This window comes from Bos indicus, chromosome 7, assembly GCF_029378745.1.
Source record: "Bos indicus isolate NIAB-ARS_2022 breed Sahiwal x Tharparkar chromosome 7, NIAB-ARS_B.indTharparkar_mat_pri_1.0, whole genome shotgun sequence".
NCBI classification, from domain to species: domain Eukaryota; kingdom Metazoa; phylum Chordata; class Mammalia; order Artiodactyla; family Bovidae; genus Bos; species Bos indicus.
The window spans coordinates 59,239,726-59,267,273 of NC_091766.1; the positions used below are offsets into that span (position 1 = coordinate 59,239,726).

Genomic DNA, 27,548 nt, shown 5'->3' on the forward strand with positions numbered 1-27,548 from the left:
TAACCAACACTGATAAAAGGTCTCCAGCTGATGTCAATTCCTGGTGGGGACTTTGTACTGTAATCCTGTAAGACATTCCCACTGGGAGAAACTTGTTAAAAGATACAGGAGAATCTCTCTTATTTCTGACAACTCTATGTAATAAATCTACAATTATCAACATAAAACGTTTAAATTTAAACTTTAAGGAGAGTTTGAATTTATAATAAATCTTAAGTCTACAGTGCTCTGTCACGAAATAGAGGCTCTCAGCATGTGTTTGATTATAGTTCACAAGACTCTTCTGACTTTGATTCTCTTGTTCTCTGCAACTCAATAGCCTGAAAAGTTTCCACATCTCTTCTCTATCTTAAGATCTATCATTTTTTGTATTTCTTTTTCCTCTCCTCATAGTTCTGGGTTCATCAGATAAAACTGCTCCAGACCTCCTCTAGAGAGATGATCTGTGTGAGATCTTTGTGAGGAAGAATACAGAAAACCTCAGAGTCTTATCTGCCGGGGACCATCTGTTTCCCCCAACAAGGCTCCTCACCAACGGCCCAATGAGGGAGACTGCTCGGCTGGGGGAAGTGGTTAAGAAAAGGAGATAGAAACAGGCGCAGTCCCTGGAGCTGCTGCCCTTGCTTTCTACCACCTTCTCTGTGTCAGGTAGGTCAGGCGGGGATGCTATGAAGGCAGCCCTGGTGTGTCACACTGCAGTGAGGACCGCTCCAGGTCAGTCCTTCCTGAAATAACTTTCTATTTTCTGAGGAAAAACTGAACTTCCTAAGCACGTACTTCTTTAAATGCAGCCAGGCTCCTTGTGGGCTGAGTCAAAGGTTGGTTCCTTCTGAAGTGGACAAAGAGGACCTGCTCTAGCATTTCTTGCAAGTCTGTCCAAGGCCTTCTGTTCACATGTGTGTCATGCTGCTTCTGTGGGTTAAGGGAAGAGAGAAGGGAATAGCCCACTATAATTAGGAATCTGGGGCTGGAGGGGTTTCTATATCATAAGACACTTTCATCTAGAAATAGAAATTTGTCTCTGTGCTATAAACATGTCAGTTTCCTTCCACAGACTTGACAAAATGTCTCTCTTCTTATCATGGATCAAAGCTATTTTCATCATTGCCTTGGTATTTCCTCTTTATTCTGGTGAGTGAATTTTCCAGTACAAGGTGAAATATTTTACATATCTTAGAAAATATGGGAAACAACTTCTCTAAACTAGGAATGAAGGAGGTTGTTTTTTTACTGGGCTTGTAAATCTTAAACTGATAAAGTGAAAAAGGGCATATTACAAATGTCTTTTGAAAAAGGCATCAGCGGGTTGCTTTTTCTCATCTCCCGTTTTGGACAAGTAGAGACAGAGTAGAGCGGGTTAGAGTGAGCACTAGAATTTTGCTCTTTGTCTACAGCTATTGAACATGACCTATATTATTTTTCTTTCTGGTAGTCAGATTGTTAAAGGCAAACCTAGGGGGAGAAATGATCTTTTCTAGATCTAGTATTGCTTGATATTCTGATTATCACTCAATCTGAATCCCTTATGATACTTTCAAAGAAAGCTGTTTGGAATTCACAAATATGTTGCATTAATTTTCACAGAGTTACAATAACTGAATAATAAATAATAATAAAATATTTCCAAATTTGGTATTGTTTTATGATTTTTTTTGTTTTGTTAATGGCAGGAAAGTCTTGCTTCATTAGTTGTGGAGTCTCTAATATTTTATGTGCACATGTTTCTGCTACTAATAAATATGGGCCTTGTTTACTAAAACTGATTCTTCTTTCCCCCTTCCTTTCTCCTCCTCTTCCTCTTTCTCCCCTTCTGTTTCTTTCTTCTCCTCCTCTTTCCTTTCTCCTCCTCTTCCCCTTTCTCTCCTTCTATCTCTTTCTTCTCCTCCCCTTCCCTTTCTCCTCCTCTTCCTCTTTCTCCCTCCCTACTCCTTCTGTTTCTTTCTTCTCCTCCCCTTCCCTTTCTCCTCCCTCTCCATCTTCCTCTCCCTCTCTCCCTTGCCCCTCCCCCACTCCTCCTTCATTTTTAACTTTCTTTTTTTACCCATGTGTTGGTTGCAGAAATTTATTTTGAACCTGATTTCGGATTTCCGGTAAGTTAATACAGGTGCAGGTTGAAAAAGATAAGCAATCAACTTTCATATATTATACATTTTAACAGAAAAATTCATCAAAAATTGTGCATCAGAGAGGTCTTTCCAAAACTAAAAAGATAGTATTACAACCGGAGAAGGAAATGACAACCCACTCCAGTATTCTTGCCTGGAGAATCCCATGAACGGAGGAGCCTGGAGGGCTGCAGTCCATGGGGTTGCTAAGAGTTGGACACGACTGAGCGACTTCACTTTCACTTTTCACTTTCATGCATTGGAGAAAGAAATGGCAACCCACTCCAGTACTCTTGCCTGGAGAATCCCAGGGACAGGGGAGCCTGGTGGGCTGCCGTCTATGGGGTCGCACAGAGTCGGACACGACTGAGGTGACTTAGCAGCAGCAGCAGCAGCAGTATTACAACAAGGTCAAAAAATAGAAACTTAGCCATACAAAGCTATCTGTCATTATCTAGACAACATAAAAAGGTGCATATCCTGTTACACAAAAATTTAATTAATGGGCATAAATGTTGCTTCATACAAGCTTCTGAGAAAGGTTGAAGGTGTTTAGAGTAGTAGTGTTCATCTTAGCATAACAAAGGAAAAAGAATCAACCTAAATATATATTTAAGATAAAAAGTTCTATAGATCCACATAGTATGATATTACATAAAGGTAAAAAAAAAAACCTATAGCTCTAAATATCTGAATAAACAGAATCACATGTTTAAAAAGTAGATGATATAAGCAGATATATAGTATTTTTTATTATGTCAAATACCAAAACTGTCAACAGTAAACAAACTGCATTTGTATCTTCTGTATAGATAGATAGATAGATAGAGATATACACACACACACACATACACACACATGCACAAACACATAGATTTAGTTGGAATTATCAAGAATGGGAATAAGAAAAAGAACAATCTAATTTCATGATTTCTTCTTGAGTTTGAAAGGGAAGTGAAGATGATGGTCACTAAATTACAAAAACACATTTAGCCAGTTTTATGACCTCTTTAAAAAATTAGAGCAGGTTTATGAAGACAATAATATTTTACTTTTAAGTGGGATGTGTGTTAGTTTTATAAGTTGTAGTGTTATAGATAGTAGTTTTTAAAACTAAACATAGGTTGCTTCCCTGGTGACCCAGTGGTAAAGAAAGGGAAGTCGCTCAGTCGTATTCGACTCTTCCCAACCCCATGGACTGCAGCCTACCAGGCTCCTCCGTCCATGGGATTTTCCAGGTGAGAGGACTGGAGTGGGTTGTCATTGCCTTCTCCGAGTGGTAAAGAATCTGTCTGCCAATTCAGGAGACATGGGTTCAATCCCTGAACAGGGAAGATCCCACATACCACACAGCAACTAAGCCTGCGTGCCATAACTATTGAGCCTGTGCTCTAGGGCCTGGGAACCACAGCTACTGAAGCCCACATGTCCTAGAGTCCATGCGCTGCAACAAGAGAAGCCCCACAATCAGAAGCCCACAAACTGCAGCTAGAGTAGTCCTCACTCACGACAGCTGGAAAAAGCCCACATAGCAACAAAGACCCGGCAAGGCTAAAAATAAATAAATAATTTTTTTTTAAACCTAAATATAAAATATATTTCCAATTTTCGTGCATGGTACTTTATATCAAGACTAAACAAATTTTACTCAGACTTTCATTCCCTAATGAATTTTATGTTGTCTCTGCATTTAACAGCCAGACTGTAAAGTGTATACAGAAGCTTGCACCAGAGAATACAATCCAATCTGTGCCAGTGACGCAAAAACCTACAGCAATGAATGTACTTTCTGCAATGAAAAGATGTAAGTACACGATAGTAAATATTTGGTCTTCCAAGGTATGAAGAAATCATTACAAGGTGATGGTAAATCTGTACAATCTGCTGATTGTACCAAGGCACAATATATATATAGAAAATAACTGTAAGGTCATTGTAAAATATTAGGGGCCACTCTTTTTTCTTTCCCTGAAGTTCTTGTTTCTGAAAGTAATTTTGTGTTTGAGCTATCAATAATTTTGATTGATATTGTGCAAATGTGTAAACAATTAATTTAACTTAATTATGAGTTACTAATGGCAGACTAACAACCAATAGAATGTAATTCCAAAGCCCAGCTCTGTGTGGTGGCCATGTGATTGACCCTTGCAGATTTCCAGCTGAAGGGAGCATAATTGTTCAAGAACCAAACAGACCACTGAATTCAGAAATTTATCAAAATCAGCCCATTCATGTTAGAAAGGGACTCCTGTCAAGGTTGACTGTCTCAAAAACTCTCTGTGTGTGTTAGTCACTCAGTCATGTCCGACCCTTTGTGATCCCATGAACTGTAGTCTGCCAGGTTCCTCTGTCCATGCAATTTTCCAGACAAGAATACTGGAGTGGTTGCCATTCCCTTCTCGAGGGGATCTTTCCGACCAAGGAATCAAACTCGGGTCTCCTACAGTGCAGGCAGATGCTTTACCATCTGAGCCACTATGACAGCCTCCAAATCTTCCCTGGAGAGTGGGGCATTCTAGAGCACGTCTATCTAATCTCCCTTTCTGCCTCCTTCCTCTGAGACAGTCTGCAGTCTAAAGGTTCAGCCAGCCTTCTACCTCCTGCCTCATTTCCTCTCAGGGGGTATTTCCTCTCACAAAATCTTTGCACATTTAATCCCCAAAGAGGCATGTGTTTCTGGAGGACTGCTGAGATAGTCTCCAGTCTCTCCTCTCTCAGATCTGGGTGAGTCCCAAACCTGAATCAGGACTGAGTGCACAGGAAGAGTGAAGTGGGCCCAGATGGGAACCGGCTCTAGGAGCAAGCAGAGTCCAGTTGCTTCTGCAAGTGGAACACAGCCACTCTACCTTGTTCCATTTTCAAATCCTCCTTATTGAAAAGATTTTTGGAGTTTTTATGTTTAACATCCAAACTCTATTCTGCATGCACATTATCTACATTTCTGTATCACAGAAATGACTCCAATCTGTACAATCTATGGTAGAACTTACAGCATTGAGTGTAATTTTCTCAGTGATACTACACTGGGAGTTTAAAATATTCCCTTTTAAATAAAAACTTATGGTGGAGTAATTTTAGATTTACAGAGAAATTTCAAAGATAGTACCAGTTTTTGTATCCTTTATCCAGTTTCTCCTAAGATTAACTCCTTATGGAAACCTGGCACACATGTCAAAAGTAGCAAATTAACTTTGGTTTATCAGTATTAACTAATCTACAGAATTTGTTTGGATTTCACCAGTTTTTCTATTAATATCCTTTTTAATTTTTTTAAAGTGTAATGTACTTTATTTCTTCCTTAAAACTCTAATTGTTTCCTCTCTTTCTTTATAGGAATAATGATGCCGATATTCATTTTCAACATTTTGGTGAATGTGAATATTGATAAAGCAGCTCATAAATTGTAATTACATTCTGTGGTGCATTCAACAGGCAATTAGAGTCTTCTCAGTCAGAGCTAACCAGGTCAATTCTATGAAACAAGAGCTATTGATAGAATATAGAGCATTCAGATTCTTTCCAAAATTAATTTTTCATGATTTCAGGATTTTCATTCTTTATATTAAATTTATTCAATGGTAGTTTGAAAAACTAATGTCACTTGCATGCTTGGTAACATAAAAGCTAGTGTAATTTAAAATAATAAATATTTCACTCATTAAAATGTTAATAATGATGTTATCTTTATTAAAACACCCTTTCTTTCAACAAGGGGTTAATCAAATATAATTTCAATATTTTCAAAGATGAAAATTTGAACTATTTCAAAATTCTTTGGTATTTACCAAAAGTGTAAACTGTTTGGCTCCTTTCTATGCTATTGAATCAAATTCTCCAAGAAAAAGGGACGAGGAAGTTGAATTCTAATAAGCACTTAAGGTTAATGTTATGATCACAAATGTTAAACAATAAGAACCTTAATTCATTAAATAATTAATTAGAACTTAAGTTCTATAATTGAATTAGTTGAAAAATCTATTCAAAGATAGCATAAGATTTCTGAAGCTTGGGAAAAATTTTACATGTTATTTTCTTTCTCTTTCATAAATAAGCCAAAAGGTAGTTGCTGCTGCTGCTAAGTCGCTTCAGTAGTGTTTGATTCTGTGTGACCCCATAGACGGCAGCCCACCAGGCTCCTCCATCCCTGGGATTCTCCAGGCAAGAACACTGGAGTGGGTTGCCATTTCCTTCTCCAATGCATGAAAGTGAAAAGTGAAAGTGAAGTCGCTCAGTCGTGTCCGACTCTTTGCGACCCCTTGGACTGCAGCCTACCAGGCTCCTCCATCCATGGGATGGAGGCAAGAGTACTGGAGTGGGTTTCCACTGCCTTCTCTGAAAGGTAGTTGAGTGATATTCAAATTCTAGATGGGACTGCTTTCCTCAACCTAGGCTATCCATTTCTAGTCTAAGTTAGTCTAAGTCTGATGATAGCTTTCCACTACTTTCCATCTCCCACTAACAAGAAGCAGACATTGACTAACAGGCCCACTGCTCATTTAAAGCTTTATTATAGTAAAAGAAATGTAGAGATAATGCTATCTTTAATATTTTTTGAGGGAACAGTGAAACTGTTTGCAACAGAGAGGGGACCCTTTCCTTCCTCATGAGGGTTGTAAAAAAGTTCCAATTTCTCCATATTTTCAAACCAAATCACAATTTTATTATTTTAAAATAATTATATTTATCCCAGTGGGTGTGAATTAATATTCAATTGGGGTTGGATTTACATGCCCTTATGATTAAGTGTTTAATGTTTTTTCATGTGCCACTTGCATAACTTCTCTAGAGAAATGTCTATTTAAATTCTTTGCCTTTTAAAAAAATTATTGTTCTTCAGTTACTAAGTCATGTCTGAATCTTTGAGACCCCGTGAATTGCAGCACGCGAGGCTACCCTGTCCTTCCCTATCTCCTGGAGTTTGCTCAACTCACGTCCTTTGTATCAGTGATGCCATCCAACCGTCTCATCCTCTGTTACCCACTGTATTCCTGCCTTCAATCCTTCCCAGCATCAGAGTCTTCTCAAATGAGTCAGCTCTTTGCATCAGGTGCCTAAAGTATTGGAGCTTCAGCTTCAGCATCAGTCCTTCCAATGAAAACTCAGGGTTGATTTCCTTTAGGATTGACTGGTTTGATCTCCTTGCTATCCAAAGGACTTGCAAGAGTCTTGTCCAGCACCACATTCGAAAGCATCGATTCTACAGGGCTCAGCCTTCTTTATGCTACAAATCTACATCCATATATGACTCCTGGAAAAATCATTGTCTGACTATACAGACTTTGTCAGCATAGCAATATTTCTGCTTCTGAATATGCTTTTTGGGTTTGTCATAGCTTTCCTTCCAAGAAGCAGACATCTTTTAATTTCATGGCTGTCATTGTCCACAGTGGTGACTGCAATGGAGCCCAAGAAAATAAAACCTGTCACTGTTTCTACTTTTTCCCCATCTATTTACCATGAAGTGTTGGAACTGGATGCCATGAGCTTAGTTTTTTGAATGCTGAATTTTAAAAGTTAAGTTCTTAATATTCCTCTTTTTGATTTGGTAGAGTTCTTTATATAACTTGGTTTCTAGGCACTAGTAACCAGCTGAGCTATTTCAAATCCTAAAAGATGATGCTGTGAAAGTACTGCACTCATTATGCCAGCAAATATGGAAAACTCAGCAGTGGCCACAGGACTGGAAAAGGTTAGTTTTAATTCCAATCCCAAAGAAAAGCAATGCCAAAGAATATTCAAATTACCATACAATGGCACTCATTTCACACGCTAGCAAGATAATTCTTCAAGCTAGGCTTCAGGAGTATGTGAACTGAAAACTTCCAAACATACAAGCTGGATTTAGAAAAGGCTGATAGACCATAGAAAAAGCAAGAGAATCCCCCCCCACCCCCACCCCCCCGCAAAAAAAAAAAAAAAAAAAAACACATTTACTTCTGCTTCATTGATGACACTAAATCCTTTGACTGTGTGGATCACAACCAACTGTGGAATATTCTTAAAGAGATGGGAATACCAGACCACATTAATTGCCTCCTGAGAAACCTGTATGCAGGACAAGAAGCAACAGTTAGAACTGGACATGGAACAACAGACTGGTTCAAAATTGGGAAAGGAGTATGTCAAGGCTCTATTGTTACCCTGCAAATTTAATGAATATGCAGAATACATCATATGAAATGCTGGGCTAGATGACTCACAAGCTGGAATCAAGATTGCAGGGAGAAAATCAACAACCTCAGATATGTAGATGATACTACTTTAATGACAGAAAGTGAAGAGGAACTAAAAAGCCTCTTGATGAAGATGAAAGAGGAGAGTGAAAAAGCTAGCTTAAAACTCAACATTCAAGAAACAAAGATCACAGTATCTGGTCCTATCACTTCATGACAAATAGATGGGGAAAAGTAGAAACAGTGTCAGATTTCATTTTCTTGGGCTCAAAAATCAAATAAGTCAATCCTAAAGGAAATCATGGCTTCCCTCATAGCTCAGTTGGTAAAGAATCCACCTGTGATGCAGGAGACCTAGGTTCAATTCCTGGGTCAGGAAGATCTGCTAGAGAAGGGATAGGCTACCCACTCCAGTATTCTTGGGCTTCCCTTGTGGCTCAGATGGTAAAGAATCCACCTGTAATGCAGGAGACCTGGGTTTGATCCCTGGGTTGGGAAGATCCCCTGGAGAAGGGAAAGGCTACCCATTCCAGTATTCTGGCCTGGAGAATTCTATGGACTATACAGTCCATGGGGAAGCAAAGAGTCAGATATGACTGAGCAACTTTCACTTACAAAGGTAATCAACCGTGAATATTCATTGGAAGGACTGGTGCTAAAGCTGGAATTCCAATACTTTGGCAACCTGATGCAAAGAGCTGATTCATTGTAAAAGACTCTGATGCTGGGAAAGATTGACAGCAAGAGGAGGAGGAAACAACAGAGGATGAGAAGGTTGGATTGCACTACTGACTCAATGAACATGAGTTTGAACAAACTCAGGGAGATAGTGAAGAACAGGACAGCCTGGTGTGCTGCAGTTTACAGGGTCACAAAGAGTCAGATATGACTTAGCGACTGAACAATAACACAAAAGGCCCTTATTAGATATACAACTTGCAAATATTTTCTCCCATGTTTGAGTTGCCTTTTGAACATTCTTCACAGCATCCTTTGAAGTAAAATATTTCAAAATTTAATGAACTTCAACTTCTCTCCGAGAATGTGAAGTCAAGTGGGCCTTACAAAGCATCACTACAAACAAAGCTAGTGGAGGTCATGGAATTCCAGATGAGCTATTTCAAATCCTGAAAGATGATGCTGTGAAACTGCTGCACTCAATATGCCAGCAAATTTGGAAAACTCAACAGTGGCCACAGTACTGGAAAAGGTCAGTTTTCATTCCAATTCCCAAAAAAGGCAATGCCAAAGAATGCTCAAACTACTGCACAATTGCACTCATCTCACATGCTAGTAAAGTAATGCTCAAAATTCTCCAAGCCAGGCTTCAGCAGTATGTGAACCATGAACTTCCAGATGTTCAAGCCAGTTTTAGAAAAGGCAGAGGAACCAGAGATCAAATTGCCAATATCCTCTGGATCATGGAAAAAGCAAGAGAGTTCCAGAAAAACATCTACTTCTACTTTATTGACTATGCCAAAGCCTTTGACTGTGTGGATCACAATAAACTGTGGAAAATTCTTCAAGAGATGGGAAGACTCTTGACCTGCCTCTTGAGAAACCTATATGCAGGTCAGGAAGCAACAGTTAGAACTGGACATGGAACAACAGACTGGTTCCAAATAGGAAAAGGAGTACATCAAGGCTGTATATTGTCACCCTGCTTATTTAACTTATATGAAGAGTACATCATGAGAAATGCTGGGCTGGAGGAAGACAAGCTGGAATCAAGATTTCTGGGAGAAATATCAATAACCTCAGATATGCAGATGATACCACCCTTTTGGCAGAAAGTGAAGAAGAACTAAAGAGCCTCTTGATGAAAGTGCAAGAGGAGAGTGAAAAAGTTGGCTTAAAGCTCAACATTCAGAAAACGAAGATCATGGCATCTGGTCTCATCACTTCACGGGAAATAGATGGGGAAACAGTGGCAACACTGCCTGACTTTATTTTTCTGGGCTCCAAAATCACTGCAGATGGTGATTCCAGCCATGAAATTAAAAGACGCTTACTCCTTGGAAGGACAGTTATGACCAACCCAGCATTTTAAAAAGCAGAGACATTACTCTGTCCACAAAGGTCTGGGCTATGGTTTTTCCAGTGGTCAGGTATGGATGTGAGAGTTCGACTGTGAAGAAAGCTGAACACTGAAGAATTGATGCTTTTGAACTGTGGTCTTGGAGAAGACTCTTGAGAGTCCCTTGGACTGCAAGGAGATCCAACCAGTCCATTCTAAAGGAGATCAGTCCTGGGTGTTCATTGGTAGGACTGATTTTGAAGCTGAAACTCCAATATTTGGCCACCTGATACAAAGAGCTGACTCATTTGAAAAGACCCTGATGCTGGGAAAGATTGAGGGCAGGAGGAGAAGGGGACGACAGAGGATTTTTGGATGGCATCACCAACTCAATGCAAATGGGTTTGGGTGGACTCCAGGAGTTGGTGATGGACAGAGAGGCCTGGCGTGCTGCAGTTCATGGGGTTGCAGAGTCAGACACGATTGAGTGACTGAACTGAACTGAACTGATGAGGGTGAAGGAAGAGAGTAATAGAGCTGGCTTAAAACTAAACATTAAAAAAACCAAGACCATGGCATCTGGCCCCATTCAGATCAGATCAGATCAGTCGCTCAGTCGTGTCCGACTCTTTGCGACCCCATGAATCGCAGCACGCCAGGCCTCCCTGTCCATCACCAACTCCCAGAGTTCACTCAAACTCACATCCATTGGGTCAGTGATGCCATCCAGCCATCTCATCCTCTGTCGTCCCCTTTTCCTCTTGCCCCCAATCCCTCCCAGCATCAGAGTCTTTTCCAATGAGTCAACTCTTCGCATGACGTGGCCAAAGTACTGGAGTTATGGCAAATAGAGGTGGGGGAAAGGTAGAAGTAGTAACATATTTCCTCCTCTTGCGCTCTAAAATCACTGCGAATGGCCACTGCAGCCATGAAATCAGGAGACATGTGCATCTTGACAGGAAAGCTATAACAAACCTAGATGGTGTGCTGAAAAGCAGAGAGATTACTCTGCCAACAAAGGTCCTTATAGCCAAGGCTATGGTCTTCCCAGTGGTCACGAGAGCTGGACCATAAAGAAGGCAGATCCGTGAAGAATTGATGCCTTCAAACTGTGGTGCTGGAGAAAACTCCTGAGAGTCTCTTGGACAGCAAGGAGAACAAACCAGTCAATCTTAAGGGAAGTCAACTCTGAATACTTGTCGGAAGCACTGATGCTGAAGCTGAAGCACTAATATTTTGGTCATCTGATGGATGTGAAAAGCTGACTCATTGGAAAAGTCCCTGATGCTGGGAAAGACTGAAGACAGAAGGAAAAGAGGGCATCAGAAGATGGGGTGGCTGGATGACATCACCAATGCAAAGGACATGAACCTGGGCAAATTTCGGGAGATGATGAGGGACAGAGAGGGCTGGCATGCTGCAGTTCATGGGTTGCAAAGAGCTGGACACGACTTGGCAACTGAACAACAACAACAGCTGTAAAGAATAAAATACTGCCACTTTCAGCAACAGGGATGGACCTAGGTGTTATCAAACTAAGTCAGGTGGAGAAATACAGATACTGTATGATATTTAAATACACAATCTAAAAAATAAGGTGAATAAATTCATTTACAATACACAAACAGATTTACAGGTATAGAAATTAAATATGAGGTTATCAACGGGAGAGGAGTAGGGAGGAAAAATTAGGAGTATGGGGCTAATAGATGTACACTACCATAAGCAATAAGAATTTAGTCTATAACACACAGAACTATATTCAGTTCAGTTCAGTTCAGTTCAGTTCAGTTTAGTCGCTCAGTCGTGTCCGACTCTGCGAGCCCATGAATTGTAGCACACCAGGCCTCCCTGTCCGTCACCAACTCCCGGAGTTCACCCAGACTCACGTCCATCGAGTCAGTGATGCCATCCAGCCATCTCATCCTCTGTCGTCCCCTTCTCCTCCTGCCCCCAATCCCTCCCAGCATCAGAGTCTTTTCCAACGAGTCAACTCTTCGCATGAGGTGGCCAAAGTACTGGAGTTTCAGCTTTAGCATCATTCCTTCCAAAGAAATCCCAGGGCTGATCTCCTTCAGAATGGACTGGTTGGATCTCCTTGCAGTCCAAGGGACTCTCAAGAGTCTTCTTCAACACCACAGTTCAAAAGCATCAATTCTTCGGCACTCAGCCTTCTTCACAGTCCAACTCTCACATCCATACATGACCACAGGAAAAACCATAGCCTTGACTAGATGAACCTTTGTTGGCAAAGTAATGTCTCTGCTTTTGAATATGCTATCTAGGTTGGTCATAACTTTCCTTCCAAGGAGTAAGCGTCTTTTAATTTCATGGCTGCAGTCACCATCTGCAGTGATTTTGGAGCCCCAAAAAATAAAGTCTGACACTGTTTCCACTGTTTCCCCATCTATTTCCCAAAGTTCTTAAAATAACGTATAATGGAAATAAACTGATATATGTATATATATATGTCTCAGAATCACTTTGCTGTACACCTGAAACTAACACAATAGTGTAAATCAACTACTTCCACTAAAAAAATAAAAATCAAACAACCAGATTAAAAAATAAGCCAAAGACCTTAACAAACACCTCACCAAAGAAGAGATATGGGTAGCAAATAACCACATGAAAAGATACTTCAAATCATGTATGTAATCAGAGAAATTCAAATAAAAAAACAATGAGATACCATTACACTTCTAATACAATGGCTACAATCTACACCATTGAGAACAACAAATGTTGGCCAGATGTGGAGCATTTGGAAATGCTCCAAAATTGCTACAACTATTTTGGAAGATGATAATTGTAGTTTCTTACAAAACTCAATTCAGGCCATCTGGAGCTCAGGCTCAGTGCTTGTGGCACACAAGCTCAGCAGCCTCCTGGCATGTGGAATCTTCCCAGAGCAGGGCTCGAACCATGTCCCCTGCACTGGCAGGTGGACTTTTAACAACTGGACCACCAGGGAAATCCTATAAATTAAAAAAATTTTCATTCTATAAGATTTTCATTTCCTTGCTTACTTTTTTCTTCATGAAGCTACACCAAATAATTTAGCTACCTAACATTATCTTCACTAGTTAATTACAAATACTTGTAGCCTGCCATGATTCACAGACCTTATCTCCTGCTCTTAATCTTTGCTGACAAATATGTATCAAAGGAATATAAAGAGCTTCTCCGCAACTCCACCTCTAGACTTTAGCTTACTCTTCTCTAAAATGTCCTGCCCCAGAAGGACTGATTTCCCGCAGACATCCCTGAGGGTGTCTGTGTACAAAATTCAAAGAGGAAGTATACATACAATATTCATTGTACTATAGTAAAGGAATATTTTCTGTACTGTTATATGTGAGCTCTTCAACTAAATTAGCATGAAATATTACTGATCTCAAAGTTTCTTTGTAAATATCCTAGACTTCTTCCCTGCAAAAAGTAGCAGGCAGGATTAGGGTGACAAATGACCATCCAACATACAACTTAAGCACAGAGAGTTTAAATGTTTTATCCCCATTTATCACAAACATATAAGATAGATACTATAACTCTTGTATTTATACTAAGAAAACTGTGGATTATGCAGTTTGAATATTGAGTCCAGGTGACTCGGTGATACATGGGGTTTGTACTTGTATCCTTTACCTGCAGTGCTCTTTCTACTGAGTCAGACTGAAGGAGATGATTAAGACAAAAACCAATGAAAAAAATCTATGCATTTTAAAAAAAGGCTACGATATCTCAAAATATCTCAAAAATATCCCCAAGTATCTCTGATGTAAAATCAAATTTTTACCATAATTTAAGGCATTGCTTCATTCAGTCTCAACTTCACTCCCCACCTTTCACTCTCTCCTGCTCCGGAAAGTAAGTTTTAGACATCTAATGCACAGCGTAGTGATTACAGTCAACAGTACTCTGTTATAAACTTCATTGCTCTTATTACAAAGAAAAAAAAATTACCATGATAGATGTGTTAGGTAACACTACAGCAGTAATCATAATGAAATATATAAATGATCAAATCAACATATTGTACACCCTAAATATGTGTCATGTTGTATGTCCATTATCTCCATTAAAAACAAACAAAAACCCCATATATTTATACCCTCTCCTCAAGACAAGCTTCCCCCAAACCTGGCTACACATGAAACTCCTCTGGGAGCTTTTACACTTCTACTTCACAGGTCTACTCCTCTAACAATTGATTCACAATTCTGATTACCAGAAGGTGAATGCATTATTTTTTACCATTTCCTAGGTAACTGTAATATGCCAACAGTTTTGAACACGTTTGAGAGCTTATGCCCTTAATTATCTAATTACCATTCCCAGACTCTTCTCTTTCCTGCTTGACTCTCTTTACTTTGTTCAACTCATGCTTGGAAAGCTTTTGCCTCTCTTCTCTATCTTAGGATCTCTAACCTTCCCCATATTTCTGGGTACATGAGATCAAGTTGTCCCCAAGCCTCCTACTGAGGGAAGATTAATGGGGGGTTACTTGTGAAGCATCTCTCCTGACCTACTTTACAGCTTCCAGTGAGGACACAGAATAGCTCTGTGTCTTATCTGTCCTGGGCCATCAATCTTACCCCATCAAACTCCTCACCAGAGGAACAATAAAAGAGACTGAGCTGGAAGGAGATGGCTGAGGAGGCAGGTGAGCAAGACAGCCAGTCTCCAGAGCCGCTGACATCACTCCCCATTATCTCACTGTCAGGTAGGCCAGGTGGGGACTCTAGGAAGGCGTGGGTACCCTGGCATGTACCATTCCAGGAGGACTGTTCCAGGTTAGTCTTTCCAGAAATAACTGTTTCTATTTCCTGAGGAAAAGAACTGAGACCCAAACGTGCATTGGTACTACAGGCAACCAGGCTGGCTGACAGAAAAGCTGAGAGAGTAATCAGTTCTTTCCACTTTGTTAACAGACTTATTTTCCTGGGCTCTCTTAAATGTCTCTGGGGGAAGCCTTCCAATGATGACACTTTATTTTATTGAATTGTAGGTTCAAGGGAAAGGTTAAATGAATAGTTATCTAGGAGGTGGGAGTCATTGCTTTAGAAACAAGAAGCTTTCTAGAACCTGGTTCTGGAGTCTATCTACCTAATGTGTCATGTACCATTGTTGCAAACACTCTTTAAGGTATCTTCCACAGACTTGATAACATGCCCTTCTTCTGAGAGAGTTATCAGTTCTTTCCATTTTGTCAACAGCATTATTTTCCTGGGTTCTCTTAAACGTCTCTGGGTAAGCCTTCCAACAATGACACCGTGTTTTATTGAATCGTAGGGTTGTGGGGAAGCAAAAGGAACAGCCATCTAGGTGGGAGCAATGTCTTTAGTAGACATTGGCTGAAGAGTCTATCTAAAGTGGCATGCGCAACTGTTACAGATACTCCTAAAGGTGTCTTCCACGGACTTGATAACAACATGTCCTTCTCATCATGGATCAACATTATGTTCATCATTGGCTTGGCATTTCATCTTTATTCTGGTGAGTGTATTTTTCACTTCTGGATGAAGCAGTTCAAACATCATAGAAGATGCAGGAAACAACTACTATCACACAGGAATGGAGGAACTTGCTGTGCTGGGTGTGTAATACTTAAACTGGCAAATGAAATGAGACATGTCACAAATATCTTTTAAAAAATTGCATCAGTATATTGGTTTCTCATTTCCCACTTTAGAAAGATGGAGACAGAAGGGATGGTTAGAATGAGCAATAGAATTTAGGTGTTTGATAATTTATGACCAAAGATATTTATCTAATTTTCCCCCTTTTTGGAGGTCAGGTTTCATGGTTTCTAAATGCAGAGTGTGGGGAGTAATACTGTCCTCAGATCCAATATTCCTCGACAATCCAATTCATTGTTTGCCAGCTCTGAGTGCACTAAAGTCAAGACATTGTGTAAGGAGAGAACTAATTGATCCCTCTGCTGACAACTTATCTTCCTTTAAACAGAGGCAGCCCATCAATTTCAAAGTAGAGTAACTGTGAGGTATGAAAGTTGTCCACGAAACTCGAGTTAAGTGTGGAAGAATTAAGTAGTAATTAACTTCTTCATATTAAGTGACTTCATATAGGTATATTAGGGACTTCCCTATAGCTCAGGTGATAAAGAATCTGCCTGTAATGCAGGAGACTTGGGTTCGATCCTTGGGTCAGGAAGATCCCCTGGAGAAGGAAAAGGCAATCACTACAGTATTCTTGCTTGGAGAATCCCGTGGACAGAGGAGCCTGGTGGACTGCAGTCCATGGGGTCACAGAGAGTTGGACACAACTAAGTGACTGACACACACAGACGCACAAGAGGCAAGGCAGTGTTTTCTCTGACAACAATATGTCATGTACAAATATGAAAAAAAATAGTGTCTCCAAGAGATCTGGCGATTATTAAACTGTACTTAGTCATTTTCACAGATTACGATGAATTTAGAATTCTGTTTCCAGATTTCAAGTTCTTTCGTGAAATTATTTTTTTGATACTGCCACAAAAGCCTCACCTCATTATGTGAGACATTTTGAGTATGCAACTTACATAGTATTTTGCTAGTGAAAGATGTGGGTGTGTGCTTAGTCACTCAGTCGTGCCTGACTGTTTGCAGCCCCATGGACTGTAGCCCACCAGGCTCCTCGGTCCATGGGGCTTCTCCAGGCAAGAATACTGGAGTGAGTTGTCATGCCCTCCTCCAGGGGATCTTCCCAACCCAGGGATTGAACTCAGGTCTCCTGCATTGCAGGCGGATTCTTTACCATCTGAGCCCCCAGGGAAGCCCAAAAGATGTGGGTACTTCCCATTAAAGACACTGTTTTCCCTCTTCTTCCTCTTTTTAATTTTTCTTTTGTCTATTGGTTGCAGAAACTGCTTTTGCACCTTCCGGAGAAACTCACAAAAGGGCAAGTTCACAGCAATTAATTTGGGAAATGAAAAAAAAAATTATTTTATGTGTAAAATTTTAATAGCAAATTTCACCAAAAAGTGTACAACATACTCCTTCAAAAACTAACAGACTGTCATTATTCCACCAAGTTCAAGAAATAGTATCTTCCCAGTCACATAAAACTGTTTGCCTTTTCATACAAAGTAAAATTATCACATTATTCAAAATTATTGGGAATAAACCTTATTATATACAGACATCTGAAAAGTGGTTTTAATGTAGAATTGATAATCCTAGCAAACAAGAAGATCAAAAATTTTTTTTTCTACTTCAGTTCAGTCGCTCAGTTGTGTCTGACTCTGCGACCCCATGATTTGCAGCACTCCAGGCTTCCCTGTCCATCACCAACTCCCGACAACCAAGCCCACCCAAACCCATGTCCATCAAGTCGGTGATGCCATCCAGCCATCTCATCCTCTGTCATCCCCTTCTCCCCCTGCCCTCAATCCTTCCCAGCATCAAGGTCTTTTCCAATGAGTCAGCTCTTCATGTCAGGAGGCCAAAATATTGGAGTGTCAGCTTCAACACCAGTCCTTCCAATGAACACCCAGGACTGATCTCCTTTAGGATGGACTGGTTGGATCTCCTTGCAGTCCAAGGGACTCTCAAGAGTCTTCTCCAACACCACAGTTCAAAAGCATCAATTCTTCGGCACTCAGCTTTCTTTGCAGTCCAACTCTCACATCCATACATGAGTACTGGAAAAACTATAGCCTTGACTAGACGGACCTTTGTTGGCAAAGTAATGTCTCTGCTTTTGAATATGCTATCTAGGTTGGTCATAACTTTCCTTCCAAGGAGTAAGCATCTTTTAATTTTCTACTTAGAGGAATGTAAACTAATTTTTACGTTGTCACAGGGTCAAATATTACATAGAGGTGAAGAAAATCAACTATACTTCTAAACATCTAAAAAAATGAAGGTGTTTAAGACATTCAGAAAGCAGGCCATGTGAGAATACATACATTATTGTTTATTTATGTGTATTACCTACAGAGCCATTACTCACCAAATTACATATATATGTATATGGCTAAATACAAGTATACAAACACTCATATATATGAATACATACATATATGGTGATAATTTAAGCTATCAGATTATATAGTAGCAAAATGACTGAGAAAAAGGAGACTCATAACACATTCACTTTTATAATTTTTTGTGATATGAGGTAATGGGGAAAATCTCACCCAAGTATGAGGAGAAATAGAGGCAAGCTTCCCTGGTGGCTCAGATGGTAAATCGTCTGCCTGCAATGTGGGAGACCTGGGTTCAATCCCTGGGTTGGGAAGATCTCATTAAGTTGTAAAATGAGTTTATCCAGCTATTTGTATGTTTTTAAAACATAACACTGGGCTAGTAAAAAAAAAAAAAAATATATATATATATATATATCAATATATATATTTATATCTAATCAGATGTTGATACTTGATGTTTAGTTTTAGCCTCAATATAGAAAATATTTATTGGATTTTGATGCATATCATGTTGTATTAAGAGTAAAGAATATTTAATTCAAAAAGTTCATTATCTGAAAAATTTTATCTTGTCTGTTTATGTTCAACAGCCAGATTGTAACAAGTATGTGGATCAACTAGATATTTGCACAAAAGAAGTAGATCCAGTCTGTGCAACCGATGGCCAAACGTACGCCAATAAATGCATTTTCTGCACTAAAAAGCTGTAAGAGCACAAGACTCAATACTGCCTCTTCCAAAATAATGAAGAAACGATCAGAAAATAATAGGAACATCCATGTCTCTGATAGTCAAGGCACAACATACATGGAAAACAATTGTTCTTTCTTGTGAAAGCCACAGAAACACACTGGTACCTTTCCCTGAAGTCATATTCCTAAAAGTAGTTTTATTTGACCTTGAAGTGTATCCCTGCTGGATATTACCCACAAGCATAAACCAATAACATTAATTTGATTTAATTACTATCACTTACTGTTGGCAATCTGGGTCACCAATATAAAGTAATTCTTAACTTCAGAGGCCTAAGTTAAGCTCCAAGCATAATTGAGCAAGAAATGCTACCAACTTCAGAAATTTTAATCCATCACAATTGGCAATTTATATCAAGAAAGAGCTCCTCTGATGGTCTACTTTGTCCTCTGAACTCCATGACAAGACTCCAAACTTTCCTCAGAGAGTAGGGCAGTCTAGGACACTTCTGCCCAACCTCCCTGCCTGCCTCCTTCCCCCTGAGGGAATTCCCAGTTTGAAGGTTCAGCCAGCCCATCCTACTTCCTGCCTCCTTTTCTCTCACTGATGTTTCCTCTCACTGAATCCCCAGATGGGCTTCTATTTCTAGAGAACCAGGAAAACAGTCTCTAATCCTCCTCCTGAGGTCTGGGTAGTTTCCCAGGTTGAGTCAGGAGGGAGCATGTAGGAAGAGTCAAATAGCCCCAGGGGATCAGGAGGACTTGTGCAGGGTAGGGAGGGCGGGAGGGGCCCCGCTGCTTGTGGAAGGGAGCATAGCCCTCCTAGTTCTCTCGCAGTCAGATTCTTCTCATGGAGAAGCACTTAGTGCAATACTTCAGCAATTTAAAATATTTTTCAAAAATAATTTTTCTTTCTCTCTTTTTCTTTCTTTACAGAAAAAATAGTGGAAATATTGGTTTTAGTCATTGGGGTTGTTGTTAACTCTGCCTCAGCTACACATTCCTGTGGCTTTTATTGCAATCCTATTTTGCTATGGATTCTACAATCAATTAGTCTTTCAGTCAAGGCTTTAAATTCTTAGATGACCAGACTAAGCCTTCAGTAGTACACAAGCCAGAATATACATTGTTGGAGAATTTTTCAACTCTAAGAACCCCTCAATGAAGGATTTCCATTTCCTTTCTTCAATTATACATTGGTAGTTAAAAACCTATCCTAATTGTGTGTTTGAGAATAGAAAATCTAATGGAATTTGTAATCATGAATATTGAATATTTCAATCAATAAAATGTTAAATAGCATTCTCTTTATTAAAATACCCTTTCTTGTTTTTTTGGTTGTATTATTGGATTATAGCACACAAATACTTCTGGTAACTATCATTAAGGAAATAGTCTCAAAAGTCAATAAATAATCCATTACTTGGGAGTTTATTAAAAGTACAGACAGCTGGGCTTCTCTTTATTCTAAAAAGTCAAACCCTTCAGAAGAGGAACGTGGGGGCTTGAATTCTCACAAATACTCCACGTCAATCTTCTGATCAAAAATATTAACCAGGATAGACTTAAATTATAAAACAAAAGACATATCTATTAACGTAACTGAATGAAGTGCAAAGACTGTTCAAAGATATTGTATGATTTCTGAAGCTTGGGAGAAAAAAAAATTATGTTATTTTCTCTCTCATAAATCGTCAAGAGACAGTTCAGTGATCCTGGCAGGCCAGGAAACTCTGCTTTTACTGATCTAGGATATTCATTTGTAGTCCAAGTCTGATGCTCTATTTCTCTTTACCTGTCAACCAACAAGAAACTGAGTGAAATCTGATCAGTCAAAAACTCATTTAAAGCTTGGTTATAATGGCAGAAATGCAGACTACTAGAAAGCAAGTTTCAAACTGCTACATATGTGGTATCAGACCTGCTCTCCCTTTCAGTAAACATTTTCACCTCTAAGATAATCTAAATGGAAGTTACTTTCATTTACCTTCCTTAGTATTAATTCTTAATGAAAGTATCCATTAAAATGTACAAATTCGGAGCCACATTATAAAAATGTATTCAACTACTTTCATGGCCTTTTTTTAAATTATAAAAACATTGTTCAGTGAATGCTGGTAAATTCATGCATGCATTCTTCTACTTTGTAAAAATGTTTTAAAAATTTAATTGAATACTGATTTATAATATTCTGTTAGCTTCAGGTGTACAGTAAAGTGATTCAGCTATATATGTATGTATACATATATGCATGTGTGCACACGTGTGCACGCACACACATATACACACACTCTTTTTCAGATTCTTTCCATTCTAGGCTATTACACATTAAGCATAGTTCCCTGTGCTATATGGTAGGTCTTTGTTGTTTACCTATTTTATACAAAGTAGTATTACGCTGTGCTTAGTTGCTCAGTTGTATCTGACTCTTTGCAACACCAAAGACTGTAGCTTGGCAGGCTCCTCTGTCCATGGGGATTCTCCAGGCAAGAATACTGGAGTGCATTGCCATGTCCTCCTCCAGGGGATCTCCCCAACCCAGAGATGGGACTCAGATTTCCCACATTGCAGGCAGATTCTTTAATGTCTGAGTCACCAGGGAAGCCCCTATATAGTATTGTGTATTTGTTAATCCCAAACTCTTTAATTTATCCCTCCTGGCTTTCCCCATTGGCTAACCATAAGTTTGTTTTTTACATCTGTCAGTATATTTCTGTTTTGGAAATGAGTTCATTTGTATTATTTTGTTTTAGATTCTACATATAAGCAATATCAGGCTTACTCCAATTGGTATGACAATCTTAAGTCCATCATTTTGCTTCAGATGTTATTTATTTCACTCTTTTTTAATGGCTGAATAATTTTCCATTGTGTATGTCTATGTATGTGTATATATACCACATCTTCTTTATCCGTTCATCTGCTGATAGACATTTAGGTTGGTTCCATGTTTTTGGCTATTGTAAGTACTGCAGCTGGAATCACTGAGTGCATGTATTTGAATCAGAGTTTTCTATGGATGTATGCCCAGGAGAGGGAATCTTGGATCATATGGCATCTCTATTTTTAGTTTTCTAAGGAATATCATACTATTCTCCATAACGGTTGTAGCAATTTACATTCCCACCAACAGTGCCCCTTTTTTTCCACACCCTCTCCAGCATTTATTATTTGTAGACATTTTGATGATTGCCATTTTGACTGCTATGAGGTGGTACCTCATTGTAGTTCTGATTCATATTTCTCTAATAATTATTGATGTTGAGTAACTTTTCATTTCCTGTTGGCCCTCTGTATGGCTTCTCTCTGTGGCATCTGCCAATTTTTTGATTGAGTTGTTTTTGATATTAAGCTGCAAGAGCTATTTATATTTTGGAAATTAATTGCCTCTTGGTCACGTGGTTTGCAATATTTTCTGTCATTCTGTAGGTTTTATGTTTTATTTATGGTTTCCTTTGCTGTGCAAAGTCTTTTAAGTTTAATTAGGTTCCATTTGTTTATTTTTGTTTTTATTTCCATTACTCTATAAGATGGATCCAAAAAAATACTTTCAGGATTTACATTGAAGAGTGTTCTGCCTACTTTTCCTTCTAGGAGTTTTATAGTATCCTATCTTACATGAAAAGATGCTTACTCCTTGGAAGGAAAGTTATGACCAACCTAGACAGCATATTCAAAAGCAGAGACATTACTTTGCCAACAGAGGTCCTTCTAGTCAAGGCTATGGTTTTTCCAGTGGTCATGTAAGGATGTGAGAGTTGGACTGTGAAGAAAGCTGAGCGCTGAAGAATTGATGCTTTTGAACTGTGGTGTTGGAGAAGATGCTTGAGAGTCCCTTGGACTGCACGGAGATCCAACCAGTCCATCCTAAAGGAGATCAGTCCTGGGTGTTCATTGGAAGGACTGATGTTGAAGCTGAAACTCCAGTACTTTGGCCACCTCATGCGAAGAGTTGACTCATTGGAAAAGACCCTGATGCTGGGAGGGATTGGGGGCAGGAGGAGAAGGGGATGACAGAGGATGGGATGGCTGGATGGCATCACCGACTCAATGGACATGAGTTTGGGTAAACTCCAGGTGTTGGTGATGGACAGGGAGGCCTGGTAGGCTGCGATTCATGGGGTCCCAAAGAGTCAGACACGACTGAGTGACTGAACTGAAATGATCTTACAATTAGGTCTTTAATCCATTTTGATTTTAGTTTTGTATATGGAGTTAGAGAATGGTCTTATTTTATTCTTTTACATGTTGCTGTCCAGTTTTCCAAGAATCACTTATAGAAGAGACTGTCGTTTCTCCATTGTATGTTCTTGCCTCCTTTGTTATAGATTAATTAACCATAGGTGTGTGGATTTATTTCTGGGATTCTATCCTGTTTCATTGAGCTGTATTTCTGTTTTTGTTCTAGTACCATACTGTTTTGATTACCATAGCTTTGTAGTATAGTCTGAAGTCAGGGAGTCTGATTCTTCCAGCTCTATTTTTCTTTCTCACTATTGCTTTGGCTATTCAGGACTTCAAAGGAAAATGCTCTGGAGATTTCTTCTACCAATGTCAGACCCCCATCTAGGAAATCTGCAGTGGGGCTCAGAACTTTCTCTCTGTAGAGGAACTGTGATATAATATTTCTCCACTTTGTAGGTGGCCTACTGCTGGGTATGAGATTTGATTATACCATGAGTGTGCTCCTTCTACCACCTAGTGGTGGTTTCTTCTTTATGTCTTTGGATGTAGAGTATCTGCAGATATTTGTATCTCCTCCTGCAAGTGTATACTTGGGAAAATGAAACTCTGCAAATCATCTAAGAATGTGTGTGGTTTTTTGTCCTAAAAGGCATAGCTAGCATGTTTGTTCTTGGAGTTCCAAGGCATTGGAGGGCACAGGGGAGGAACTAAAACAGATTTAGTCAACCTTCTGCATCAGCTTCCCTCTCATTTCAGACACTGGGCTCTTTTTACTTGAGAGCAGAAAACAATGATGACTCAGCTTTCTTTGACTTCTTCTTCTTCTTCTTCTTTTTTTTTTTTTTTTTACAATTGCGGAGTCTTTTGGACTACACTTTTGTCCAAGATCAAGGGAAGTGTTTTATCTATAAAGTGAAAAGACACAGGCCACCCTGTGTTCATCCAAAGTAAATGCAGCACTATTTACAACAGCCATGGAAGCAACTAAATGTCCATTGAAAGATAGATAGATAAAGAAGATGTAGTATATATCTAGAGCTTCCCTGGTAGCTCAGATGGTGGAGAGTTTGCCTGCAAGGTGGGAGATCTGGGTGCAATCCCTGGGTTGGGAAGAACGCCTGGAGAAGGAAAAGGCAACCAACTTCAGTACTCCTGCCTGAAAAATCCCATGGGCAGAGGAACCTGGCAGGCTATAGTCTATGGGGTTGCAAAGAGTTGGATGATTGAGTGACTAACACTGACGCTATCTGTTTTGGTAGGTTCCAGTCTTTTTTACTGATGGTTGTTCAACAGTTAGTTGTGATTTCAGTGTGCCTATTACAGGGATTGCACTCAAGTTTCCACTCTACCATCTTGCCTCCCATTTCCCTATAATTATTGTAATTATTTTTTTCTTTTTGCTTTTATTCAATATATTATTAACAAGAAACCCTACTATGTGTCATGCCCTGTATAATGATAGGGAAAAGGTGGTAAGCAAAAGCAAATAATGAAACTGTTCTCTAGGAAGGTTTAGTGTATTGATGGAAATTAGTATCCATAAGTGAATGGAAATTCTACCAGATTGCATGACTGTTTTCCACACGAGCTTTGTGAATCAGCTTCTCACATTCCACATCATATGGAGGTCTTCAAAGATCATGTTGGATAGACATCAGATCCATAGTTAATCCATAATGTAAGTAAGACACTAGAAATTTAACAATATCTAAAATCTGACATTTGGTAAAGAAAACAGAGCTTTTGAAATTGAGATAAAATTCATAAAATTTTAACTGTCCCATTTTAAAGTAAATTATATGTTTTCTAAATATATGTTTATTCACAATTTTGTGCAACTATCACCACTATATGATTACAGAACATTTCCATCATCTCACTCATTCCAAGTAAAAACAAACAAATCAACTGAGGAAATTTCCCAACACCCCATCTATAATTTCTGGCAACCACTAAACTACATCTGGTCTCTCTGTCTATTTTGGACATTACATATCAATGGAATCACACAACATGTGTGATTTTCATATAAATGGAATGTATAGGTCTATATCTATATAGCAATACCTTATTTTATTGCATTTTGCTTTATTGTGCTTCACGGATACTGTTTTTAACAGATTGAAGGTCTGTGGCAACCCCGTGTGAACAAGTGTATCGGTGCCATTTTTCTAACAGCTTTGCTCACTTTATGTCCCTGTGTCACATTTCGGTAATTCTTGCAATGATTCATACTTTTTCATTATTGCTTATATTTGCTATACTGATCTGCGATAAGTGGTCTTTGATGTTACTATGATGACTTTTGAAGAATCAGATGATAGCTAGCATTTTTAAGCAATAAAGAATTTGTAAATTAAGGAATGTACATTTTTTAAGACATGATGCTATTCCACATTTAGCAACATTACAATGTAACATAACTTTTATATGAACTGGGAAAGCAAAAAATTAATGTCAGTCACTTTATTGAAATATTTTTTTCATTGGTGGTCTGGAATCAAACCAACAATATCTTCAAAATATGCCAGTATATCTATACATATATAAGGTAGATTGTCTTTTGTGAACACATCCTTTCAATTAGCATAAGATTTTCAAGGTTCATCCATGTTGTAGCATGCTATTACATTTCTTTGCTTTTTATGACTAAATATTCCATCTTGTAGATACATCAAATTTACTTTATCCACTTATCTGTGGATTGTATCTCCTTGTTGACTATAATGAAGAATGCAGCTATTAACATTCTTATACAAGTATTTGTGTGATCATATGTTTTCACATCTCTATACATACATAAGAGTAGAATTTCATATAATAACTCAATCTTTAATGTTTTTGGAGGAAATGGTCAAAATTTTCCATAGTGAATGCATCATTTACATTCCCACTAGGGCTGTATGAGGGTTCAATTTCTCCATACTCTCACACAAATTCACAAATATGCTTTAGTTTTTATAAATTACATTTATCCTAGTAGTATGTTAGCTGCTCAGTCATGTCTGACTCTTTGCAACCCCATGGACTGGGGCCTGCCAGGCTCCTCTGTCCATGGAATTCTCTAGGCAAGAATACTGGAGTGGGTTGCCATTTCCTTCTCCAGGAGATCTTCCTGACCCAGGGATCAAACCCAGATCTCTCATGTTGCCGGCAGATTCTTTACCATTTGAGCCACCAGGGAAGCCCTACGTCTATCCTAGTGGGTGTAAACTAGTATTTCATTGTGGCTTGATTTACATTTCCCTTATGAGTAACTATTAACATTTTTTTCAGGTCCTTAGTAACCATAAGGACCTAGTCACCTAGGTCCTTTGTTGTTGTTCTTTAGTCTCTAAGTCATGTCCAACTCTTTGAGACCCTGTGGATTGCAGCATGCCAGGCTTCCCTATCCTTCACTGTCTCCCAGAGTTTGCTCAAACTCACATCCATTGAGTTGGTGAAGCCATCCAACCATCTCATCTTCTGTTTTCCCCTTCTCCTCTTGCTCTCAGTCTTTCCCAATGTCAAGGTCCTTTCCAATGAGTCATCTGTTCACATCAGGTGGCCAAAGTATAGCTTCAGCATCAGTCCTTCCAATGATATTCAGGGTTGATTTCCTGAGGATTGACTGGTATTTGATCTCCTGCTGTCCAAGGAACTCTCAAGAGTCTTATTCAGCACCACAGTTCAAAAGCATCAATTCTTTGGAGCTCACTCTTCTTTATGGTCCAACTCTCACATCCATACTGGAAAAACCATAGCTTTGACTTTACAGACCTTTGTAGGCAAAGTGATTTCTCTGCTTTTGAATATGCTCTCTAGGTTTGTCATAGCTTTTCTTCCAAGGATCAAGTGTCTTTTAATTTCCTGGCTTTAGTCACCATCTGAAGTGATTTTGGAGCTCAAGAAAATCAAATCTGTAACTGTTTCTACTTCTTCCCCTTCTATTTGCAATGAAGTGACGTCATGATCTTAGTTTTTTAGATATTTAACTTGCAAATATTTTCTTCCATGTTTGGGTTGTCTTTTGTTCTTTATAGCATCCTTTGATGCAATTTTTAAAAAACTTTAGTGAATTTCAATTTGCTTCTTTTGTTTCTGTTGCTGCCTGTGTTTTTCATATTATACATAAGAAATTACTTCCTAATCCAAGATTATGAAGATTTATCCTACATTTTCTTCTAAGAGTATCATAGTATTAGTACCTACACTTATATCTTTGATCCATTCTGAGTTAATTTTTGTATATGGTGAGAATTATGGGCACAATGTTCTACTTTTGCATATGACAATCCAGCTGTCACAGGACAATAAGTTGAAAAGAATACTGCTTTGCATTTTAATTTTCTGAGAAAAAAATTAGTCAGAAATCAGAAAAAAAAAAACTGTCAAAAATCAATTGATTAATCAAGAGAGTGCAGTACTAGAAAAGAAATAGAGAAATGAAACATAATGGAG

The 27,548-nt window shown here is 38.9% G+C and overlaps 2 protein-coding genes across 14 annotated transcripts; both read left to right on the top strand.

The window, feature by feature from the left end:
* The first annotated feature begins 397 nt into the window (after positions 1-397).
* Positions 398-5,781, top strand: LOC109561283 (acrosin inhibitor 1). 4 transcript variants are annotated; one of them, XM_019963664.2, is made up of 5 exons: positions 398-648; positions 1,055-1,131; positions 2,059-2,090; positions 3,803-3,909; positions 5,439-5,780. In XM_019963664.2, exons 2-5 carry the CDS (start codon positions 1,065-1,067, stop codon positions 5,488-5,490), a joined length of 258 nt encoding a protein of 85 aa, XP_019819223.1. In that variant the 5' UTR covers positions 398-648; positions 1,055-1,064; the 3' UTR covers positions 5,491-5,780. The 4 variants fall into 4 exon arrangements, with proteins under 4 accessions (XP_019819223.1, XP_070649897.1, XP_070649896.1 ...); XM_070793796.1 differs by having other exon boundaries at positions 632-714; positions 5,439-5,781; XM_070793795.1 differs by lacking the exons at positions 398-648; positions 2,059-2,090 and adding an exon at positions 663-714 and having other exon boundaries at positions 5,439-5,779.
* An 8,181-nt stretch (positions 5,782-13,962) lies between these two features.
* Positions 13,963-26,753, top strand: LOC139184193 (serine protease inhibitor Kazal-type 10-like). Of its 10 annotated transcripts, none has more exons than XR_011567726.1 (4): positions 13,963-15,021; positions 15,444-15,548; positions 15,693-15,794; positions 18,822-18,937. XR_011567726.1 is itself a non-coding variant. In XM_070793797.1 (4 exons), exons 1-4 carry the CDS (start codon positions 15,408-15,410, stop codon positions 19,903-19,905), a joined length of 405 nt encoding a protein of 134 aa, XP_070649898.1. In that variant the 5' UTR covers positions 14,671-15,407; the 3' UTR covers positions 19,906-26,753. The 10 variants fall into 10 exon arrangements, 1 of the variants encoding a protein (XP_070649898.1); XR_011567727.1 differs by having other exon boundaries at positions 13,966-14,961; XR_011567729.1 differs by having other exon boundaries at positions 13,967-14,961; positions 15,515-15,548.
* Positions 26,754-27,548: the final 795 nt, after the last annotated feature.